This window comes from Manacus candei, unplaced genomic scaffold (assembly GCF_025592945.1).
Source record: "Manacus candei isolate 608988 ecotype Guabito, Panama unplaced genomic scaffold, ASM2559294v1 h1tg000027l, whole genome shotgun sequence".
In the NCBI taxonomy this organism is placed as follows: domain Eukaryota; kingdom Metazoa; phylum Chordata; class Aves; order Passeriformes; family Pipridae; genus Manacus; species Manacus candei.
In genome coordinates, this window is record NW_026138075.1 from 9,553,003 (window position 1) to 9,572,818 (window position 19,816).

Consider the following 19,816-nt stretch of genomic DNA (forward strand, 5'->3'; position numbering starts at 1 on the left):
TCTGAAAAGAAAGAGGTGGTATAGAGGACACTCAGTATCTTTCAGGTCAATGTCCTGCTGGTCAGCAGGTCACAGAACAGCAATTAAGTTGCCTTCAATTCCATTTTTATGAAAAGTCCTAGGGAAGATACAAAATGAAACTAAAAGACTTGGGAAGAAAAAAAAACTAAGAAGAAAAAGGGCATTTATTAGAGTAAAATAATGTATGTCTGTAGAAAATAGCAAAAAGGTATTAGTTTTGTTAGGTTTCTCTTTCAAACATTTCCTGAATCCTACCACTGTAAAATAAGATAATCACCTCTTTCGTTACACCATATTGTTTGACAGGATGTGTTAAGCTGGTGTCCCTAATAACTACAGTAATACCTGCTGGTAAGGGCATGTGAACATCTGAATGTAGCCAACAAACTACTCATGACTCGTTTCTTCTCTACACATCTATATGAGAATCTTACGGATCAATTCATTTCCTTTAGTGGAGCAAAAACCAGCATGCTTCACAACAAAAGGCAGCTATAACAAGCAGCTGTGATACTTACATATAATTCCTCACAAAAGAATGAACAAAGAATGTCTTTAAAAAAAAATGTCAGTCTTCATTATTTTAAAGTATAAAATTCATACTCACATCATTTTTTCTGTTCAATTCTCTGTGGGAAAGTATGACCCAATCTGCTAGAATATTTATGTGTTTGGTAAAAAGCACTGAGGCTTCGCTTCCCAGCCAAAATGTCTTCAAAAGAACTGTCTGTGGCATGACTTGCTGATGCTGTGAATTGATCCCTTCAACCAAACTGTAAAAAAAAAAAAAAAAGGGAAAAAACCTGAAGCTTTATGCTACTTTTTTACTACAGTTACCAGACAGAAACCTTGTCTTCTGTCAAAACACACACAGGTTTGGCAATTTTTAAATATGGAAAGATCAGACACAGTTTCTGAATAATAGGTACCATAATGACGACTATTACTGTTAGATTGGGGGAATATTGTGCCAATATTTACATAAAGTAAAGGGTACCTTTACTATATAAAGGCAGAGAAAAACCAAGACTTCTTTTATACTTCATAAACCAAGGAAAGACAATTGTCTCCCTAAGATAATAGGAAGATAAGTTAATTGAATGTAAAAAAAAAAAAACCAACATAAAAATCAGTATGTTCAAAATGCTGCTTGTCTACCTTAAAGGATGAATACTGAAGCACTGCAAAGCTAAAAATACAACATGAGCAAAATTAAGTGCTTACAGAAACTTGTAATATAGTGAAATAACAGGCTCGGAAAAGTAAGAGGCCTTAAAATATGATTAGAAAATGTCTATACAAATTACAATAAACAAACTAAGAACTGAGAAATATAAAAGGAAATGCTAACCTGCCATCTCTGTAGAACAGTATCTTATTAGGGATATACAAAAATCAGGATATAAGCTGCTGTAGGTAAGGAAATGCATGTGAAATTGTGAAAAATAAGAAAGTATTATCCTACAAACCTCACCTTTTTTTCAGAAACTCTACTTCAGCTTTTACTAAATCAAAGAAAAACTTCAATAATGTTTTGTGAACTATCTTCTGTTCATCTCCTCTCCCTGAAACCGGTTCAACATGACAAATGGTTTTGCAGTAAAGGCAAGACCTGAAAAATAAAACCCAAAAAATCCATTTGTATGACAGCAATCATAGTCTGATCTAGTGGCAAAAAAGTCAGCTTTGAATTTTGACTGTTTTGACAAGCAAATAGCTTGCTCCCCAGCAACATTCAACATTTTAAAGCCTAATTTTTTGGTTTAAAAGCTCTTTTCAGAAAAACAAAACAAAACAAAAAACATCTTTGTGACTGAGTTTCTGTGCTCCAGATTAAGATTTTGTATTATAGTGTAAACTAAATAATTTCCACTGTATTTCATTTTTCTGTCTCTACTCGAGTTATTGTACAATTACTATGTTTAACAGAACATCTTTAAAATCCTTTAAATACAAGAGAATCTTGTAATATTCTATAGCCATTGTAACATTTGCAACATCCTACAAACTTTAGTTCAGATAACAGTTCACACATACCATTTGACAGGACTACAGACTGTCAAGTATGATGGAGATAATTCTTCAGTAACATGCAAACACGTTTTTTAGCTAGAATTTTGAGTACTAGCACCACCAGGTATACAACTGCTGGGTCTTGGCATTCAGCAGTAAGTACTAAAAGACAAAATACTTCATCTAAAAGACATATTCTCTTCCATTACATGTGACGTGTTCCTAATAAAAACTATTAAATGTCCAATTATAGTGATTCAATGCCCTTCAAGACATGCTTACAATCATATACGCTCATATATGCGTAATCACAGTTGGATCAATGTATTTAAATGTTAGTTAAGATTTTATGACAGCAATAAAAAGAGGTATAGTTCCTCTTCCAAATGAACAGAATAATTAAATTCTATTGGTCCAAATTCCAAAAAATGAGTTCTTAAGATAAAGCAGATACTAACTACCCAAACAACTCCTATGTACTGTCTTGCATTTGTAGAGGTATAAGATATAATCAGACTTCTCAATAAGATGGTGGAGGTTATAATTAAAATCAAAATCAAAATACAACATGAAACTTCATGTTTGGTAAGATAAAGCTTGAATTTTCTTTGTAACTGCAGATATGTGTGTGTATCTATATACATACATTCCACGTTAGCAACAATACATAGATTATTATAACCTGTGGAGAGCATAAAAAATAAAATATTTTTTAAAAAGGAAGAAGGTTAAGAAAATGTACAACTTTTTCTTTCAAAAAAAAAAAATCTATCTGACTGTGAGCTAACACTTTGTGAAATATTAAGTGAAATGTCCAAATCTGTTACAATTCTAGACTTTCACGTGCAGTTAACTTGTTCTGTTGAAAACGTGACTTTGATGCAACAGAATGCCAATTCTCCTCCACTGTCCCCGAGTCTGGAGTAACATAACAACTATTGCACCCAGCATCTCATTAAACTTTCTTACCTTACAAGCATCTCTATGAAAGACCATGTACCTTTCTTACAGATAGGACACTGAAGAAGATCCAGATAATACTTTAACATAGACAGGGACTTCCAGGGAGGATCATGTTGGAGAATAAGGTACAAAATGTGACAAAGTTTGGCAAAAAATATTGCATCGGTATTTCCCTGTAATAAAATGAGAAAATAATAATGGCTCCATACCAGCCAAAGATCCATACTCACTAAGAGTTTATTCATTTTCTTTATTCTTTACAATACCAAAAAACGGTATTTAATCACTGAAGTAACATGTAATTTAATGCATAACTATAAGCAGAAAAACTCATAGTTTAAAAAAAAAAAAATGAAGGAAAAAGAACTTGCTTTAGAGTGATATTCCAGCTGAATGCACTGTTAGAACAAACCTTCTCAATTGATGTCTCTACCTGTGGCCTACTAGCATACTGCTGTTTCTAAATGTAAAAAAAATATTTGTGGCCAAGCCTTACACAATACTTAGAGCACTACATTCATATGGCTTGCAAATAAATACTACTAAAAAAAATAAATCTTTAAGTATTAAATTCTTTTTCTTTTTTGGTAACACAAGCACATTGATGAACACAAAGAGAACACAGAACACATCGCTAAAAACTACTAAACACAATGTCAGGAGCAAAGATCATACTACTTCCATTTATTGCTTTAATTTTGAAAATACTTTAGTTTTCAGCTCTCACCAGTAGGAAATATTCTAGAAGAGAATGAAGAAGTTGCACAGGAGGTATACGGTACTTCTGACCAGCAGCAAGTTCTGTGATTACATCAGCAAATAAATGCTCTTCCACTAATCCTTGAAGTATATACCAACTGTGTCTGGACAAATCAGTACTTTTAACCTAGAAATGAGACATCTTTGTAAATAAAATAACAGCTTAAATAAAAAACACCCCTTAACTAACTAACAGGAAATGCATCAATGCATCAACCAACAGGAAATTTCTAAGTAAAATGTTGGTAATATATGTCCTGGTTCTGGTCAGGACAAGGGTAATTTTTTCATTTTTGCAGTAGCCAGGAGCAGGCACGGCTAAGACACAGAGGTTATTCCGGAAGTTATTCTCATGTTACTGCCAGGGGCAGGGGAAAGGGACTTTTGCTTCTGAGAAGAAGGTTGTTCCGAGAAAATGCAGCAGGGGGAGCTGTCCAGTAGTTTATTGTTGCGGGTTTTCCATATGAATCCTTTTTTCTTATACCTTTTGTTATTAATATTGTTGCTCTTACTGTTCATTTTCTTACATCATTGCTGTTTCCAGTAAATTGTTCTTATCTCAACCCATGATCTTTGCCTTTTGTGTCTCCAGCTGGTGAGGAGGGAGAGGAAGTGGCACATGATTTTAGTGGGTGTACTAAATTGGAGAATATAATTCCTAAACCACAAAAACGAAACAGGAATGGTTACAAACTAAACTAGAAAAATTACTTATTGTCTGGTCCAACCTAGATAATTTTGTTCTAGAAAGGCCTTCCCTCTTCCTGAACTAGGCTTTCATTGAAAATACAGTAGGTTTCAGAATGTGCTTCTCTTCTTAGATCAGATTGCATCTGTGCTTTTAAAAACCAAATTACAGTCCACACATTCGATAAATTGTGTATAATTTATTCTGGACAGGTATGAAAAGGAGTTTTAGTATTTCCAAAAGTGCACAGTACATCCCACAACATATGGCTGAAGCAGTAAGATAGTGAGTACCATGGAACAGCTAAGAAAGTCAGAGAAAAGTGTAAAACCATGAGATACATAATTTATGTGTACACATTATAAAACCATAAACAATATAACTGTTTTATCTCCCTAGTTCTTCTATTCCCATATAGAACATCAGAGAAGCATCTAACACTACAGATTGCACAGGTAGTAACCCCAGTGGATTTCAAAACTCTGAAGATCTTAATGGCACAGGGCTTCCTGCTTGTTCTCTGCCACTCACGACAGCAAAGCACTTAACTTTGCAGGCTTTCAAAGAACCCACACAGATATAATAGCTTTCATGAGATGCTGTATCTGCTCTGCAATTTCCCTGTTACCATCTGTACTTTCAGCTTTCCAAAACCCACAAATAATGCTATTGAAGACCTCAGTTACATTGCTATTTATACCTTTCCTCTAGTTCAGGTTCAAGCCAAAGCTGACACACAAATTAGTTGCAGAGATATTACCAATCAAAGCACAGCTTCCCTACACCAAATAACTTCTCTTTTGAAATCCTGCTTTTTCATTTGACCACACAGCCCGAGGCTCTGGTAAATTCAAAGGAACTTGGATAAGGAGTGAAAACTGAAGAATCTGACTAAGATGACTGATTGGACTGCTGGGAATTAAATAGTTACATAAATGTATTGTTGCTTTAGTCCCTGACAAGTTGTAGACTTTAGGATCTCTGCCAAAAATCCTGTCTTTTCATGTACATTAGATAAAGTTACTCAAGACATAAAATCACAGAATCATAGTTTAGGTTGGTAAAGAACTCTAACGCACTCAGTCCAATCATTAATGCAGCACCACCAATTCCATCAGCAAACCATGTTCCTAAGTGCCACATCTACACATTTTCTAAATCCCTCCAGGGATGATTACTCCATTACTGCCCTGGACATCCTGTTCCAGTGCTTGACAACGCTTTTGGGGAAGAAATTTTCCTATTATCCAATCTAAACATCCCGCCAATTGTTTTAAAGCTGGTTAAAATTTTAAATTAACATGGACTTTGAGTCCAGTTGTGGATTTGAAGTCTACTATACTGCTATTAGATAGCTTCCAAAAATGTTCCAGTAATAAGCTAAAAACATTTGGGGCTCTGGTCAAACATGAAAAAGATTCAGAACGAAATTATAACCATGATTATATCACAGCTAAAGTCTCAGTGAGTGAACTCCACCTTAGCATTAGATATTTAGTTTCTCTGTAAATGCTTCATTTCTAATTCCTAATGCACGCGTTATTATATGAACAATAAATAAAGATGCTTATCTATACAATTTTCTTTTAATCAAGGTTTTGTACATCTGGTGTTTGCAACTCACATTTACTTCAATGTTTTCATTCATATATGCACCATTAAAACCTGCACTAAAATTTCCTTTGGAAATAATGGTTGCATTGATACTTTTGTAATGTTAGTTAACCATAAACTGTTTAATGACAATCAAAGAACAACTTCTTTGATGCCTGGATGTGAAAGATGACTCCATATATTGTGCAAGTACAAGCACATTGCTACTGGCCTGCATCTGGTTGATTGCACCAGCATGCAGCTTTTTATATTGTGACTGAAACCTTTATCTCTTGAAAATTCTGGTACTAGAAGAAACAACAACATTGATGCATTATTTTGAAAGTACACTAAAACAAAAACGTTTTGGAAACAGTGTGAGGCCTTTAGCATTGCATTCAAGACAATGAGGAACTGGAGAACTGGCTTTTGGTATATTTCTAAGAGGTAAAGAAGGATGGTACACAACTGAGGCAACAATTTTTTTCAGTATCAGGAGACAGCTGCTATCAAAGAGACTGAATAGTCAATAAGCTGTACAAAGTTCTACTGGCTTGCGTTCTGACTAATGAGGAATCAGCAGTATCTTGTGAAGCACTGCTGGTACAATCATTAACACTTTGAGCAGAAACAAATGAAAAATTAAGGTCCACACACAATAAGTTGTGTTTTACTTTGCATAACATGGAAGAAAAGCCGACAAAAGAGATATAAATATTTTGGGGATGACGATAGATAACAGAGCACTTAGCTGAGTTAAGCCTTCCTAGCAGTTGCGAACAGAGATGATGGAATATAGAATATAGTAGGTAGTTCTAACATGTGAATTTAGTCTGTAGGTTTGATTTTACTTCATTAGTATTATTGGAAATGTTTATTGGAGTTATTTATAAAAGCCATAAATATGGCTTTTTATACTGCCTATATCAGATGCAAAATCTACCAATGAATATTCCACAAAGCAGTAAAAGACAGCGATAGGTCACGCATAAGAAAAGTACTACAATTAGTCTTAAAATTTCCAAACAAAAATATGTATTATTCTAAAGAATACAGAAAACCAATTCTGGTGTACAAGAAAGATAAATTTTTTATCCCATTCTTCAACAAACTAAACACTAAGGTTAAATTTCAATGCAAATCTGTTCAGGAGCAGAAATGCACACAGCATTTTGCTGTTCAGTGGTGGTGTTGGACCATGACAAAGCATTGTAGTGCTCATGTTTTAAAAGTATTTTTCTCCTCCCTTCCTTATTGTGTCAATAAAAAGAAATCAGAAAAAAAAGAGATTTGCAGTAACTATTTATGTAGAAACGCTCATAAAGATATCAAATTTTCAGCTACCAAGAAATATAGGAAGTTAATAGATGCTTCAAGTATTTCCATTTTTAACTAATAGAAGTTACCATAAAAAGTACACTACTACTAGCTCATGGTTACTATGTAGAATGCTTTTTGAGTACTAAGAAGCAATGTTTCAACATGTTTAAAGGTTTATTCTTAGTATTAGAGATAGAAAAGGCAAAATTTATTTTCTTCAAATCTATATAACAAAGACTTAACAAAACCTATTGCTGATTTGTACCTGATTTATGGCATATATTTGGCTTACTGGAAATAAAAAAGAGAAATTAAATAGTATAAAAAAAGAAATTAAGTCAAAGTAATTATGAAACAAGATTGAAAAACAAAGTATTCTACTTGCAATCTGTGCTTCAGTTAACCCTGAAACCCACATGATGGTGCTTCAGGCATGTGCTGAAAGAACAACTACTGCTTCTTTCTACAGTGAAACAACCTTTGGCTAAAATCTGTCCCTGCTAGCAAAAACTGTGGTGAGCACTGCTAAAAGTTGTGTACACTTTCACTTTATTGCCACTGCATAAATACCATGCTTGGATAATTTAAGATGCTCTAAATCACAGTAGGGCATCTTTGCTTCTTTTTTTTCTATATTAATAGGTAAAGTTCTCTTAACTAGCAGAATTAAAGGGCTAAATTAACATGGACAGTACTGAAAGTATTGCAAGAACAAACAACATTCAACATCCAATGATGCTCTTTAATGCTTCAATACTTTTATTAGAGTTCTGGATAACAAAAAAATTTTTAAAATGTTTCTTTGATAGCTAATTTTACAATGAAAGTATGTTTGCCTAACTTCATAACAAAATTCCATATATGCAACATGCCCTCCTTATCAGAATTCTTACCTGTGGATTGCATTTGTTCAGCTGGTCTGTTTGAGCAAACCTGTGGATAACAGTCTGTAAAACAGGATAAAGTCAATCTACACACTGGAAATCAGTCAACATATTCAATAAATACTATATAAAACTCCCTAAACAACAACTTTTATTAAGCATCGTTCAAGCACAGCATTTAACATAGCAATGTATTTATATTTGTCTTTTTAATATTTGGATGCTAAAATTACAAAATAGAGGATTAGTGACCCAAAAGGAATAAAATATGGCAATTTTTTCTTCCATTTTTTCCCTGTTATTGCCTATTTGTTGTTATGTGGTTGCTATGAAATGACATTGTTCCTAGATTAAACCTTAAACACTGAGTGTTTGGATTCCTCTTGCAGGTAACCTATAATGTAAAGATATGGCAGTAGATGCAAGAGCATGTTACTATTATTGCTATATTTAGTTATCATCTAGTGTTACAACCTTACCAAAAGATGTTACAAAACAGTCTTTAGGAGAGACCATCTTTGGGATTACCATTACCCCATCTGCACATTGCTACATAATGTGTAGTACATATCTACTATATAAATATTTGAACAAGTGCAGTTGCTATGTGTAATATACATGAAAAGTCAACAAGAAATTTATTTTTTAAATGTCTGGGAGGGTATAGCCTTGATGAAATGTCACCTATAGAAGATGTAGCATTTGAAGCTGCACAGATTGAAGCAGTATGAGTGTTCTATTTGCTGATTTTGTTTAAAAATTGCATACCTTGAGGACTTAAAAATTCTAATTCTTTTGCTACTAAGAATGTACAGTACTTCATGTAAACAAGCTCCTACAAAAGTACTTACACACCACCACCTGCATCACTGTCACTTAATATATCCTAACTCAGAGTAATTAGTTGGTTTTTTTCTAGATATGAAATAGTGGTTTTAATTACTAATGTAGCACTCTTATCAGGATTAGATATGTGGCAATATAGAACCAAAGCAGTGCATTAGCTCTATTTTTGATTTATGAGAAAAAAACATTCATATAAATCAACAAAATACCAGTTCTACGATATGACTGGTTTGAAAAAATAACAGGAAAGTCACAGAAACACTGTAACTCAATGTTGTTGAACATTTGCTACTATTTATCTCATATATTACACCAAGATTTCAAGTAGTTCACCTTGTCTTCTACACAGCCATGTCAACCAATTACCATTACTAAATTATAATTTAACTAATGGTAGATATAGCAAATATAGCATTATTAAACATTGCAGGTTGAAAGGCAGTATTACTATTTCAAAAGGTTTTAAACTACCTGCTTTATTAGCTCAGTACTATAATGAAAGATATAGTCAATAATATCCATTTTATGCTAAGAAAGCATTAACTGTTACTTACCACTGCAAAATACATATGTTTTATAATGGCGTTTTTCATTTTAGTAAGTTGCATTTTAGACATGACTTGGTCCGTTTCTTGTGCAGACAGCAAATAGTTCATTTGGATATCTTCAGTATTTTGTATTTCATTCTGTGCAGAGCAAAAAAAAAAATACTTTCTTTGTTTCAAAGCTAATCGTCTAACTGACTTTTATGTGCTAAGTCTATCTATATGTTGAATTGTAAACCCTTCTGAGCCTATGTATGTTTATACAATTGTTTAAGGGTCTACATCATGTGTCAGATAAACAGCGGGGGGTTTGGAAACCAACCACTGATGCTGTAGGAAGTTGCAGATAAGAACTATCATTGTAACCTTCCCCATATTTATTTTTCCTAACTGACTTTTAACTCAGTCACAATCCCTGTGGCTGAAGCGAGAGCTGTGTTTCCATAATGGATTCTGTCTCAGGACTTTTCAAAAACTAAAGTCCATTTTCAGCTAGTCAAAAATGTAGTAAGGATTTTTAAAGACATTTTTTCTGCAATTAGTCTATTTATTTTATATAGACCACTATGATGAAATCTTTTCAGTTCTTGCCTATAAACCTGAAATAAAACAGTAATTTAAAATTTAAAAGGGTTTTTTTTTATTTTTTTGGGTGGTTGTTGTTTGATTGGGGTTTTTTTGTAATTTTGTTTGTTTAAATAATTTACTCTCTGAGTCCAGCTATCATTTCCAGGTATTTCTTCAGTACAGAAAATGAGAAAATATTTCTCAAATTGGTTTCCAACTCATTCTGAAAAGACTCTGAGTGACACCACAAGATAATTTTTGTTAGTGAAAAATAGCTACAAAAATATTTAAAATTTACTTCATGGATTAAGAACAATACATTTCAGTAAGAGTGTCAATGTATGCTTTCCTTCAAAGATATAGAGATTAGGATTACAACACCATTTTTATTTTAAGTTAATACACATGCAACTACAAAAACAGACACCTCTTGCAGTGTGATGAGTTAAGATATAGATGAAGTGTTCCCTTGGTCATACAATGATGGCCATTTTTTACTGTGACCAGGTGTGGAAGGCTTGGTGTAGCCTGCCCACTGATCCAAACATCTAAATCCGATGGACAAATCAAGTATGGGAAACATGGGAAATAACAGTATGCAAAAACCCACAGAAGTGTATGCAATGACAAGATCCAAGCAGTTTATGCTTCTAAGTTTTAAAACTAAAGTTTCAAAAGTTGCATATCTCATCCTATTTTCAGATTTTCCCTTAAATGTATAGTTCCAAACAAACGTATTTGGCATGTGCATAACTGTATTTCTAAACAAACACTGAGTTGGTTGCACATTTAGAAGATGAAGTATTTTTGGTAAAGAGTATAAACAGCTTTCGACGAGGCTGGGATAACTGAACTTTGATGCATTAACTAGTCTTTACTTCTTATGGCACTTCAAGCACATTATTTTCAATGTGCTCATAAAAATACTTACATTCAAACAATTTATGTACAATCATGGCAAAAATTTATGAACTCCAGCATGCATCTAACAAAGCAATTAAAGTCACTGTTTGAGACTAGCTCCCTAAAATCATGCATGTGTTCTAATATCCTAAACCAATAAATATGACACCTTGCAGAATCAAATCATCAATGACAATCCCACAGAGTATTTTAACAGTAGTTACTAGGCTGAGATAATAAGAACAGATACTGAAATATAAACATGAAGCAAAGACTTGGATAAAAAAAATTCACACTGAGAATATCTGAACAACAGTGCAGTTCCCCTGAAAAGAAGAAAATAATAATGCTATTTTGCTGAATTCATCATCTGGACACATATATGGATGTTTAGGGGAGGAAGAGGATTTATGTTTGCTAGAAGTAGCAGTCAAAAAGCACGAATACAAATTTACAAAGCTGGAAAAATCAAATGAATTATATGCCAAGTACTTCTGGGACAAAGAGAAAAGAGTGTGTCCATAATGTTCTTTGATAAAGCCTAATACATTTGGACAACTGCTGTGATTTGACTGCCTATGTTTTATTCTTTTCCTTTTAAGAGACTAGGAGGCTTAGCAGTTTTCTCAGTTCTTCAGATTCACTTAAACAGAAAACCAATGTTCTCTTGGCCTCTGAGGTGAGTTATTTTTACGAAATTCAGGAAAAAAAGGTTATGTGCAAGTTAACAGACTGGTTAAGATGGAAAGCTGTCATCAGATGTGGGAGGAATTCAGGGTGCATAGCAAGAAACACTTGATTTTGATAGAGATCAATAAAAGGTGAAGTAGCCATAAAAACCTGACACTCATTCATCTGTTAATGTAAATGACTATCTTAGCTGAAAGGTTTAAATGAGAACAGTTTCCCTGAACAAGTTTCATTAAGAGAGTAAGCACTAGAGTAAGAGCCCACATTGATGTGTTTTATTCAGGGTGTAAACATTAAGACCTTCCAACCTTCTTCTCGCCCTTCTGTAACAGCTTTATTACAGGGAGCACAAAGTATTTTGATCTGAAGAATCCAAAGGGTTTTCAAATAGTAACAAACATAGTTTTAGCTCTTACTTGCTTGCAAAGGTAATATTTTCAATTAGCAGTTGAATAAAGTCACCCCAGAGTCTGAGGAACTACCATACTAAAAGAATATTCTGAGGCCTTTGAGTAGTTCCAGATCAAAATACTAGGAAGTTCTGAACAGTGCACCTGGTAAGCAAACAATTATGAATCATTGGGTATCTCTCTTAAAGGAAATAGTAACAAAAAATTCTGCTGAATTCCACACTGGCCCAGGACCACGTCCAGATAGCATCCTATTACAGTGTTCCATCACCCTTACAGTAACAAGTGGTTCCTGACTTTCAGACAGAACCTCCAGTGCTTCTGTTTATACTCATTGCCTCTTGTCCTGTCAAAGGCCACCACGGCCCAGCTCTGTCTACTTGCACCCTCCCTTCAGGTATTTGTATACATTCATAAGCTTTCATGCCTCTTGGATACACAGTTTCAGCATCAGAAAGTTGTCTTACCTTTAATCAAATTACAAAACTTTCAGGCTGATCATATACCTCTCTATTATTAACACTGCATCGTTTACAGTAATCAGTAAAATAATTTACTCACCTCAAAAAGGTAGTGTCCTAGATATTGCAAAGGGTAGTACTGAGCTTCTGAGAGACATTTTTTGTTTTGCATAGGACAAAAGTCATTACTGATGAATATATGAGTTACACTGTGCTCTGCATCATGAGATGAACATATGGCTGCCTTTCCAGCTTGAAGAACTCTAAAGAAACATATTTGGAAAGATGTATTTACTCCATTATATTAATACTGCCTAAAGCTACAATATAGTTTACAAACTACAAGCATGAAAGTGTAACTGAATAAGGCATGTATGTATGTATGGCACTTCACAAACTTTATTAGAAAGATAAAAGGGCACTTAATAGCCTTCAGAAAACTAAATAACCCACTTAACAAGACATCTTTCTCCTCACAATTTAATACTATTAATTAAAATCAATATACACGTCCTACCTATCTGATAGAAAGCTTCACCTGTGCACTTTTTCAGATATCAAATTTGATGACAGCAGCTATACTTTTTTGCATTATCTCCCCCAAAATGATACAGTCTTTCAATTAAATCTTCCTATAAATTAAGCAGTTTACAAAAAAATGAACACTGCTTTTCTGAACTGTAATATGATATTTTCATAATACAAATAATACATTTCCATAACACATTTACAGCATTGGCGCTGTCCAGTATCATATATAGAGAAGAGATTTGTTTGTCTTTGGGACACCATTACATAGAATTTTCCCAGGGACAATTTCCAGAGCTGTACTACTGCAAGTACTCCAATGTTTTAGAAAAGATGCCAGACAAAAAAAATGCTGGAAAAAATAAGGTCTCGTGACATTCTGGATATATGTTTCATTTTTTATAATCCAGGTATGTAAAAAGAAAAGGCTGCTGATCTCACACACTTACCCATCCAACAGCTAGGCACTAAAAGCAAGAAGAGCATAGAAAGAGGAAAAAAGGCACAGTATTGTTAAATATTAGAGAAAAATTGGTCTTTCTCCAAAGCTATAGTGGCCTTTATGACTGAAAAGAGTATTTGCTGAAGACAAAAAACATCCACCTGTCAGTTTTTCCTGACTGAGTAAAAGGATTCCCATGTTGAGTGTATGGGAAACAGTCTGGAAAAAAAAGGCATCTTCCACAAAACTGCTTGTTCACCTCTCTTGCTGATGTAGTTCCCATAAAAGGTTATTTCTATTGCAAACAGACGGTTGCGCAAGACACCATTTCAACAGTGTTATCGTGAAGATCTGCATAAGCAGTTTTTATGGAAAAAGAAGCAGCATTTTTCACAAGCGTGGCAGGACATAATAAACTCTTCCACTCAGCCAGGAAAATAGCACACTTAGAATGCATTCTGTTGGCAAAATCAAAAGATGGTAACTTCAGCTACACCTCACTTCGTCTCTATGAACTAGAAAGAGACAGGCACCTGTGACGTAGCATACAGCCCTGTACTATGATTCACCAAACTGCACTTCCCTTTTTGCCTGTGCATCTGTGGCATGCCTAGACCTGAGCATTCCTAACTAACTGGGATGTCAAGAGAGAGCAGGACAGTTTTTGATTGAATGGAAAGCTCTAAAACAGTGTCAGGAGACATTTCTTTTACTGCACCAGATATAAATATTACTTAAATATGCTCTACTTGTACTTCTGTGCGGTATTTAAATGAATGAATCCAAATGTGTAAGAAGAGTATGGAAAAGAAAAACACAGTCCTAGAATTCTTGCACTTCAATCGTTTCCCTTTCCTTTGCTTTTCATTTTGTCCTTCCCTTCCAAACTATATGTATTTACAACATATCAGAAACATCTGATAAGCACAAATTAGATCTTCAGAACTACAAGAAGCTGTTACACAGATGTGACACAAAGATTGATCAGGTCAGTAACAGTGTGGCCCAGATGCTTAAGACATGATCTTGGGTCACCCAGCTGAGTGAAATAAGGTGTCCTATTCCAGCTACTATTTGAATCTAACACCCACACAAAATAAACACTCATAAAAACTGTAAGTCTATATTTCTTGCCTCATGAAGAAGTTTCTCTTAGCAGCTTACTTGATAAAAACATACACAAATGCACATTATTTTTGACACTATACTAAAAGAAAGCAAGAAAAGCAGTGATGTTACAGATTTAAATATATGGAAATATATTAATGAAAATAATTCAGAGTTTGGAGAGCTGAGGTTATTATGGGCCAAATTAACTGGGATAGAAGAACAAAAATATGTTCAACCATACAATAAGTGCTCTATTGTGCATTACTTAAGCTTTAAGACATACACTCCTACCTTCTAATAGATGCCATTCGTTTATCACCTTCCTTAACAGGAAGGACAACTTTCCATCTGTGGAAGGCCCCTGGAGCACTAGAGAAAGTCAGTTCTTCGCGCCATCTTTTAGGTGCAGATTGCATTTGAGGTGAATAATGGGTGTCTTTTTCAATTTCATATCCCCATTCGTACGTTGTTTCATCAAGCCATCTGCCACTTTCAGCACTATTAATTATGTACTCCTTAGTTAGTACCCACTTTCCTAAAAAGCAAATGAACTGTCAACCACAAGAGATTTTTTTTGTGCAGACAAATGGCAATCAGCTGAAGAACTAATATAAAATTAACTTAAACCTTTCTTGTGCAAATAAAAGCTGAAATTATGAGTACCATTTTAAAAACTTCTTCCTGTTACAAGAGTTCTCCACTTCAGACTTTAGAATCAAAAGTCTCACAATGCCACTGAAAATGATCATTCTGTTTTCTTTTACCAATGAAGTGCCTTTTTACCCTTCCTAGATAAAATAATTGTCTATCTCCTCAAAAATCTCCAAATACATCTTTTCAGCTTCCCAGATTTTGTTCTTATGAATTCCACAGAACCTTGGCAAACACTTTATTTTTAATACCATTTGACACTTACACAAATATACTAAAATGAAGAAATATTTTACTACCAATGATTTAAAAGAAGAAATAAACTTTTAGCATGTAAGCTCTTTCTCACATATATTCTCAAAATTACTTGCACTGCTAGTGTAGTGAATATCAATATTTGGGGAACACAGTTTTAGACTTTTTTCTTTTCCCTTTCTTCTTTTCACATCCTTTTCTCTCATCCCTTGGCTCCACCTCCTCCGCCTCTCCTCTTTCATCTTCTGCATGTATGCTTTTGATACAGTATGTAATGATCTTCCCCTTTTCTCTGTCTCTCTCTTCTTACAGGTTCAGGTCAAGAGCAGCGGTTAGTATCCTGCTCTTGTATTGAAACACTACCTACAGAAGACACTGTAAGAGAAATTGACTTGAATTGCGAGAACCTAATTGGTTTCACAGAACAGCAGGGTTGACTGGCAAAATGTCTCAGTGCTGGAGCACAAAACCTAGCATAGGTACCAGTAGACTTATGACTGGAAAAGGTATGTTGTGCACAACCTGCATGTTAAAACCATTTCTACTTGAAATTTCCATGTCAAAACTTCTGTCAGCACAACAACTGGCATCCTTTAGTATTACTGTTCAACCCTACAGTGTTCTAAATGTGTTTAAACATTATCTTTCTTCATTACTTGCAGTAGGAATGAATACACTGTCTCTGACATCAAGAGTAAGACCAATGATTATGCAAAAATGGCACCTCTTCAAGATTAAAAACTGCTAGATGTTATTGTGGAAGATTTCTAAGTAGAGAAGCATGATAGAGTTTTGTATTGCCATGTGGACATTACATATACCACTTCCACTCCGTTCAAGAAAACATCTCCACATGTTTTAAATTCCAAAAAGTAAGAAAACATTAACTCAAAGGTTTAGAATTGTTAAAACAAAGTGCTATGCCAGAAATTTATAGGCATTTTAATATTGTTTCCCTCATGGAAACTTTTAGTTATTTCCTTTTTGATAAGAGTGAGATGAGAATTTTACATTAGTACAAGGAATCATCCATATATATATATATATATATATATATATATATATATATATATATATATATATATATACACCCCTGCATACAAGCATGAAATCAAGAAATTTATATATATCTTTAAATCCAAATACATGTTTAGTTATTTCTGTCTATTGTCTCTTAATTTAAGATTAGCCATTCTAAAAATTGCTTTACCACTTTGTTATAGTATTAAATAGGGAAAATACAGATCATGCTAAAACTGGTATTGTGATATCTCATAACTACAAGATAGTGTAAACTCATCATAGAATCCTTACCTGTAATCAGTGTATAATGAAATCTTAAAATACAGAATTCTCATTCCGAAAGCATTTGAGTTGCTTATGTATGGGACTGCAGCATCAGGCCACAGTTAAACAGGAAGCAAGAGGAAAGACCAGAGGCTTGTGTCAGAATGGCAGAAGTCTGGAATTTTTTCTTGCTGCATTAACAGGAAATTAGAGACTGAGCTTTACCAGTGAATGTTGCATATGAATTTGGTGTCAAAAACCCACTCCAACTATGGGTGTCCATATTGTCTCTGCCTCCTTTTAAGCAATTCATTTTTAAGTGTCCATGTAATTTGCTTATGACTGCAGGATCTAATATACAACAACATTTTCTGTTTGGTAACAGGTGCAGATCCAACAAAGGGAGAGAGCAGGAATACAATTTAGGAAAAAAATCTAAACAAAAAGAAGTAAATCATAACTTGAACATAATACTACATTAAAAATCGAGGTTAATGGAAGAAGAATGAGTGTTTGTAAGACAGTTCACTCACAAAATGAAAAGAGATAACCCTTTTAAGTCTCCTTTCCAGACCCAGTTGTGATGCTATGAAATTTAACAGGAAACCTTTTACTCACCAGCAGCACAGGCCGCTAAGATCTTTTCACTCTTGCACAGCTTTTTTGCTACAAGATGTGTACAATTTCTGTATTTCTAACAAAACAAAACCAAAATAACACACTTGTATCACTGGAAACAGTTTAAATTCCTTGGCTATTTATACACAACTAAACTACAGCACACTCATTTCTTTTAAGGCTTGCATTTCTACTTTCTGCTCTAACCCTCTTTTCTGTGCTTTGGTGAACAATACCTTGCTATCTATAAAAACACAGTTCAGTTTAAGCAGACATTTGAGCAGGGTCTTTTTCTCTTTTTCTTTAAATCCAGTTATTTGGATTATCCTTTTCTGGCTGCCACTTCCCATCTGTTGAAAGAAAGAAGAACGAAAAGGAAACATTAACACACAGAATATACACCACGAAAAGTTGCTTGCAAAGTCTGACTAGCAGTTCCTACTTCTCTTCCATTGAAATGGGAAAACACACCGAGAAAAAAGAAAGCTGCCTGAGGCGGTATACCACATTTTAAGCTCTCCCTGCCTGACACTGTTAAGATATCTCAAAGGCGGTAACGCGGTAGTCCTGAGACGCCCAAACTGCGGCCTGCAATGGGCCGAGCCCCCCGGGTCTGGCATCTCGGCTCTGCACCAGGACGCCCGTAGGCTCCGCCTTTCAAACCCTTGCTCCGCTGCTGCGCGGACCCCGCAGGTGCGGGGAGGTTCTTTACTGCCCGCCGGGGGGGAAACCCGCCGCCCCCTCTCTCACGAAACCGCCACCGAGGTGCGGCGGGCTGGCGACGCTCCCGGACAAGATCTGAGGAGCGAGCCCCCATCGCTGCGGCGGGGGAGCCCCCCGGCGATCACCTACACAGGCCATGGGCGTGGGGAACAGGGGCTGTGCTGGAGCCCTACGGCTCCTCGATCCGGCCCGTCCCCGCTGGACGCTGCGCCCCTCGTTCAAACCCCGGCGCGATCCCGCCTTCCCCGCCCCGCCCCCGGATGTGGCGGAGCGGCCGTTCCGGGACGTTGTCACGGACGCTCCGCTGTCGCCGGGGCTGTCGGCGCGGAGCCGCTCGGTAAGTGGCTCCGGCGGGGCTGCCCTTCCCCTGCCCTTACCGTGCGACCCGAGCGGGACAGGGCTGGGATCCGCTGCGGCCGCCCGCAAAGCTCCGGGGTTCCCCGCGGCCGCCTTCTCTCCTCCGCGGCCTGGCCGGGCGCTGCGCAGTTCCCAGGCTCCTCGGGCAGCCGAGGCGCCGGTGGGTGCCCGCCCCTGCTGCGGGAAGGCGGCGCTGGTGTCCCTCTGAGGCGGCCCTGGCGGCGCGGCGCTGCGGGCCCGGCTTTGCACCTCAGCGCGGAGCGGGATGGGGCGGTCTGCCCTCAGACCGAGAGGAGCGGGTCCCCCCAGGGCTGGGGGAGGCGGGGACAGACTGGGGGCGAGTGGCGGAGGGCGAGCTGGGAAACGCGTCGGCGCTGCCTCGGAGTCTGAAAATCACCACGTCTGTTGCTCGGCGGAATTAAAATTGTGGAAGGCGGTCTGATAGGGGTGTGCTGGATGACGGAAGAGACCTCACAGAGTAGAGGAAGCTGACAGATGAACCAGGTGGAATTCTATGTAGATGCAAGCTGAAGTGTTTCTTCTGGAACAGACTGACTATGAAAGTCAGGAAAGGGGCCAGGGATTTCTGACCCTCAATACCATTTTCTCAGTATCTCTGAGAAACTTTCGAAGTGCCTCGTGCCTCATAATGGTTGGTCTTCAGGGCGAGTGACCAGATACTGCTACAGCCAGATAATCGGACCACGTACCGGGATTTCTGCCCCGTTAGTGAAGGGATTCCTGCCCCACTGATCAAGTGGGTGCAGACTCTTCATTATGAGAGTCAGGGTTTGTTTTTTTAAAATTACAAAGCAATACGAAGAGCTCAAAATAATATTCAGCTTGTATCTCAAGCACTCAGTTTAGAATTTAGAAATGTAGAAATGCCAAGATGGTGATTGTTCGTCAGATTTTGTTTTGGTGTTCCACGCTTTATTTTGGTCCTTTTTGTGTTTGAGAGATGACTTTTGACTATTCCTGTGTCATGCAGTGCACTGAATGGATGGTGCACAAGAAATCTGTCAATGCTTTGTAGTGAATAAAAGTAGCTTTTTAGAACACTTTTATTCCTTTTTTCTATAATTTGAGACTAGAAGGCACACATCCTGATTCAAATGGAATCAGGAAAAAACTTTCCTGAAAGCAAAACTGTCACAACTGCTAAGTTTTTGTCACTGCAGC

General features: G+C 36.4%; 2 protein-coding genes across 8 annotated transcripts in view; one reads left to right on the forward strand and one right to left on the reverse strand.

The window, feature by feature from the left end:
* SLF1 (SMC5-SMC6 complex localization factor 1) overlaps nucleotides 1–18,517 on the reverse strand; it is a 34,953-nt gene extending 16,436 nt beyond the window's left edge. The window contains exons 1-11 of one of the 2 annotated variants that reach the window (XM_051789281.1): nucleotides 18,407–18,517; nucleotides 17,791–17,904; nucleotides 17,555–17,630; nucleotides 15,035–15,278; nucleotides 12,764–12,926; nucleotides 9,642–9,773; nucleotides 8,251–8,304; nucleotides 3,725–3,883; nucleotides 3,004–3,170; nucleotides 1,496–1,633; nucleotides 629–794 (exon numbers count right to left, since the gene is read on the reverse strand). In XM_051789281.1, the coding sequence (XP_051645241.1) occupies nucleotides 629–794; nucleotides 1,496–1,633; nucleotides 3,004–3,170; nucleotides 3,725–3,883; nucleotides 8,251–8,304; nucleotides 9,642–9,773; nucleotides 12,764–12,926; nucleotides 15,035–15,278; nucleotides 17,555–17,630; nucleotides 17,791–17,904; nucleotides 18,407–18,415 (1,422 nt within the window). In that variant the 5' untranslated portion in view covers nucleotides 18,416–18,517. Of the gene's footprint in view, nucleotides 1–628; nucleotides 795–1,495; nucleotides 1,634–3,003; nucleotides 3,171–3,724; nucleotides 3,884–8,250; nucleotides 8,305–9,641; nucleotides 9,774–12,763; nucleotides 12,927–15,034; nucleotides 15,279–17,554; nucleotides 17,631–17,790; nucleotides 17,905–18,406 lie in introns of those variants that run through there. The other variant, XM_051789282.1, reaches the window with a different exon arrangement.
* KIAA0825 (KIAA0825 ortholog) overlaps nucleotides 18,408–19,816 on the forward strand; it is a 245,049-nt gene continuing 243,640 nt past the window's right edge. For all 6 annotated transcript variants that reach the window (XM_051789274.1, XM_051789275.1, XM_051789278.1 and 3 more), the window contains exon 1: nucleotides 18,408–18,614. In XM_051789274.1, the coding sequence (XP_051645234.1) occupies nucleotides 18,414–18,614 (201 nt within the window). In that variant the 5' untranslated portion in view covers nucleotides 18,408–18,413. The remainder of the gene's footprint in view (nucleotides 18,615–19,816) is intronic.